Raw genomic sequence first — 3,713 nt, forward strand, 5'->3', positions numbered from 1 at the left:
GTTCAAAAATACGACACATCCTGTATTGCTGTGAAGTGCGCAACATGAATTAAATGACAAGTCGGCTCAATAACCTCAGTATATTTGCCAGGAAGTGGGAATTGAACGATTAGCTCTCTGAAACCATTGCTAAACTGTATTCAAAGAAGTATTTAACTTACTCAAAGTACACGAGACCATTTTTCATGGCTTCACCTTTCAGAAGCACAAAAGGAAACTAGCTTTAATAGCTGGATACTTATGTTCCGATGACAGTGAGATGCTTCATGCACCATAAACTTAGCTAGATATCTCAACTGCTTTATTTCATTCACTCTGTAAAAAAACGGACAAAACCTAGAGTAAAGGGCAACCAAAAGCAGACAATATTCGATAATACTCTCGAAAGAGTGACAAGACAGCAGAAGCGTTAACTAAAAGTCTTTACACTGCTGGAAGGTTCACGTCCAATGGGGCTAAAGTTCGACGTTTTCCTCAAACTTGAGAAAATCTCTGCAGCGCTAACTATTTACTTCCTGTGCATGCGGTACCACATTCAGGATTAGCGCACTGTGTCTGAACAAAACATCCGGAAAACAGAGTCCAACAACGAGGTACAGCCCTAACCCGGGGTTCTGTTTTTTGTCTATCTGTCATGGTTTTGGGCGAGGTGCCGCATTTCAGATCGTGCATCAGGTACTCCAGAAACAGTCCATGTTTAGGTTATCACTCCTCACGTTTGGACGGGCTTAGTCTTTACCTGTCCCCTGACAATAGTGCAAGCCAGTTATCTGTGTGCTAAACAACCTCAGACTCAATTTACGCAGAGAATTTCCTACACACATTACAGAGCTAAAAAATGAAACATTTGGAATCCATGTTCGCGAAAATTTTTCTTAGCCAAAGGTAAAATAACATAACCATGATCCATGCAAGGCTGGTCAACAAAGTGGTAGTCCACAAAGATTCACATGGTAACCAAACAGAGTAGTGGCCGTTTTCCAAGAAAGTCATTTCAAGCCGGACTGAACAGCACTACAGACTTGGTTTTCCAGCGTACATACCAGGACAGGAAGAGTTTGAACAGTTTCTCGTCTGCTTCCACGGCTGAGGACAACTTGCCACCAACGTTTCGATCCCGCTCTTAACGGTACTTGAAATGGGAGCAACGGCCGAGTGTGCGCAAAGGCGGTAACGTGACTGCTGACAGTAAATCTTCTCAGATGTTCTGGAGGGGTCGGATATCACAACGGAGGGACTGCATGTACTCCATTCTGTCCAGACTGGTAAGGCATTTGTCGGTAGGTTTGCTTCATGGTTAACAAGACAAGGGGCAATTTCGTCAGAAATTCATTAGAAGATTGCGAACATGGTGAAGCAAATGGTAGTTATCAATTGGCATTTTGCCTGCCAGTGGGGCCAACCTATGTTGCAACCCAAGATGCACTGCTCACGGAAATCCAAGAAGCTTCGGATTTGTGACCTCCCAGTTGGTAGCTTGAACTGCAGCTTGATCAGCAACTGATCAACCTTGTGCTTGACTCAAAATTAAACAGAATACAGCGCCACTCATTCTTCACTCACGGAACTCACATCAAGATTTTAATCTCTTGACTAGAAATTAGACTGTTCTGTCGGAATTAGTCGTAAGACTAGCAAAATTACACTCATTTGCAAACAAATTTGGTTTTTGCGAGAGACTCATCCGGAATTTGGTTGAATCCCTCGTTTGTGATTTTTCCAGGCAACTGAATGTGCTACAACAGGCTGTCTCATGCTTCGGGTGCTACGATATTCGGGATATCGCAATACATGTATATTCGTAATGCACTACTTTTAAGGTTGCCGAAAAGTCTCCGGCAGTTCACGACCGGTTTCGCCCTTCTTAGGGCACATCAGGTAGGCGCGGTCCCCAGGTTTGCGGCAACTTTATGTTCCACTTGAGCAATATTTTGCATCTCTCTACTGAACACTACTTGAGACGCACAATAGCAGGTAGCGTCCTTCATATATTTCCACATTAAAACTGCCTTCTGAAAAGAACCCTAATTCAACAAGCTGCAAAGCTGGACATAGACGCAATGCATGAGAACATCATAATCGAGTGGTTAGGCCGATTTTTAGCTGAGTCTCCCGCAAACACCAAATTTGTTCGCTAAATAGTGTATTTTGCTATCCGGAAGACTGTTTGCTGAGATGCCTCATTCTCCATGAAGATCCCGAGAACCATTTCAAACTGAAGTAAGTTGAGAGGTTCTGGCCGAATAGTTCATTGACTTATACAAAATACCACAAATCTAACAGTAACATGGTTCAAAGGATTTTTTACTCATTAAACCGACCATGGTCATGCATGGCCACAGCACTGCCCCACAATGCCGGCTTTGTCACACCCTTTATCGTGTAAGAGATGAGAAGACAACTGCCACCTTGTTCCGTGCCGCCTACTATCCAAGGTGTCATTGTGCGGGAGATCAAAGAGTTATTGTTTGAAACATGTATCGGAAAAATGGACAACTGAACAAGTTATTTGGACTTTTAATCATTCGTCCGGTTGTGGAGCATTAAAGTGATCTTGTCAGATATATCTACAGCTAGCGCTAGGATCCACGAAGGAGAATACTCAAATTGCCCGTTTGCCCTTATGTTGATACAATTATTCGCGCACCATACGCGAATGGACCTATTTCTTCCTGCCGAGTTACCAGCGCGTGGATTAAACTACCAACATTTTCATTAATTTTCTAACTAATGCAAGTAATGGGAAAATTTAATGGGAAATTTATCGGAGGGATTGACTAATATAAAACCACAAGAAGAAAATAAATAAGGCTAACGCTTTAGTTTTGGTGATATCACCAGTTTTAACATTAGGCGAAACCAGCCGCAGAAGATTTATATTCATTGCTGTTTACGAAAAGAAAATAATTTGACATTTGGAACGTCGAGTCTACTAAAACAAAGGTATCCATTGCGATGAATGTTCGGTTGAATGAAAGTACATACTCGTGAATCGCCCCTTTTTCACTTGAACCCCAGTTGGCGCAATTTTGTTAGTGAACAGTCGATTGGTTGAATCAACCTTAAATGCTTTACGAGACCTAAGAAGACTGTCTGTCGCCATTCGAAACTGTCTGCTGATATCGTAAACAGTTCACATGTCCACACACCCATTGTTACGATTGCTTGACAGCTGTTTCCTACGGACTCACACTAGTGAGTGAGGGTGGCAGGCCTTGTCAACTTATAGAGCGTTTGCACTGTCTTCATGCACTCAAATGTCTTACCGAGGCCTGAGCAAACGTTCCGAATATTCGATGCGCGCACTGATGAGGCCCCCTCCACTGGGGGGAAAGCGCTCACATGCTAAATGCCAAACAGATCAGCTATCACCTGATCAGCTTTTTGTAAAGCAACCCGAACTACCATTTTTGGTGCGCTTCTGTACTCTGGAATGAATAACCTTCTGTAATTTTACTCCTCAACAAGGCCAGTCGTTTGCAGTCCACACTATACCAGGCGAATCCGCAATAAAATTTTCTAAACAAGCTGGCCTCAGGAGAATTCTTGGAGGAACATTCAACCGTTGATCAAAAATTAAATGAAAGATATGTCGTCATTATGCTGAATGACGGTGGTTATCTCCTAACTCTGCTACTGGGATATATATATATATATATATATATATATATAGATAGAACAAACCGAAAGCTAGAAACGTTGGGAAAATGCAT

General features: G+C 42.4%; 1 protein-coding gene across 1 annotated transcript in view; it reads right to left on the reverse strand.

The window, feature by feature from the left end:
* Nucleotides 1-3,713, reverse strand: part of T265_06649 (hypothetical protein) — a gene marked incomplete at both ends in the record, with an annotated part of 52,547 nt that overhangs the window by 25,282 nt on the left and 23,552 nt on the right. The window contains one exon of the mRNA XM_009171969.1: nucleotides 1,044-1,289. Within this exon, the coding sequence (XP_009170233.1) occupies nucleotides 1,044-1,289 (246 nt within the window). The remainder of the gene's footprint in view (nucleotides 1-1,043; nucleotides 1,290-3,713) is intronic.

This window comes from Opisthorchis viverrini, assembly GCF_000715545.1.
Source record: "Opisthorchis viverrini unplaced genomic scaffold opera_v5_142, whole genome shotgun sequence".
Lineage (NCBI taxonomy): Eukaryota > Metazoa > Platyhelminthes > Trematoda > Opisthorchiida > Opisthorchiidae > Opisthorchis > Opisthorchis viverrini.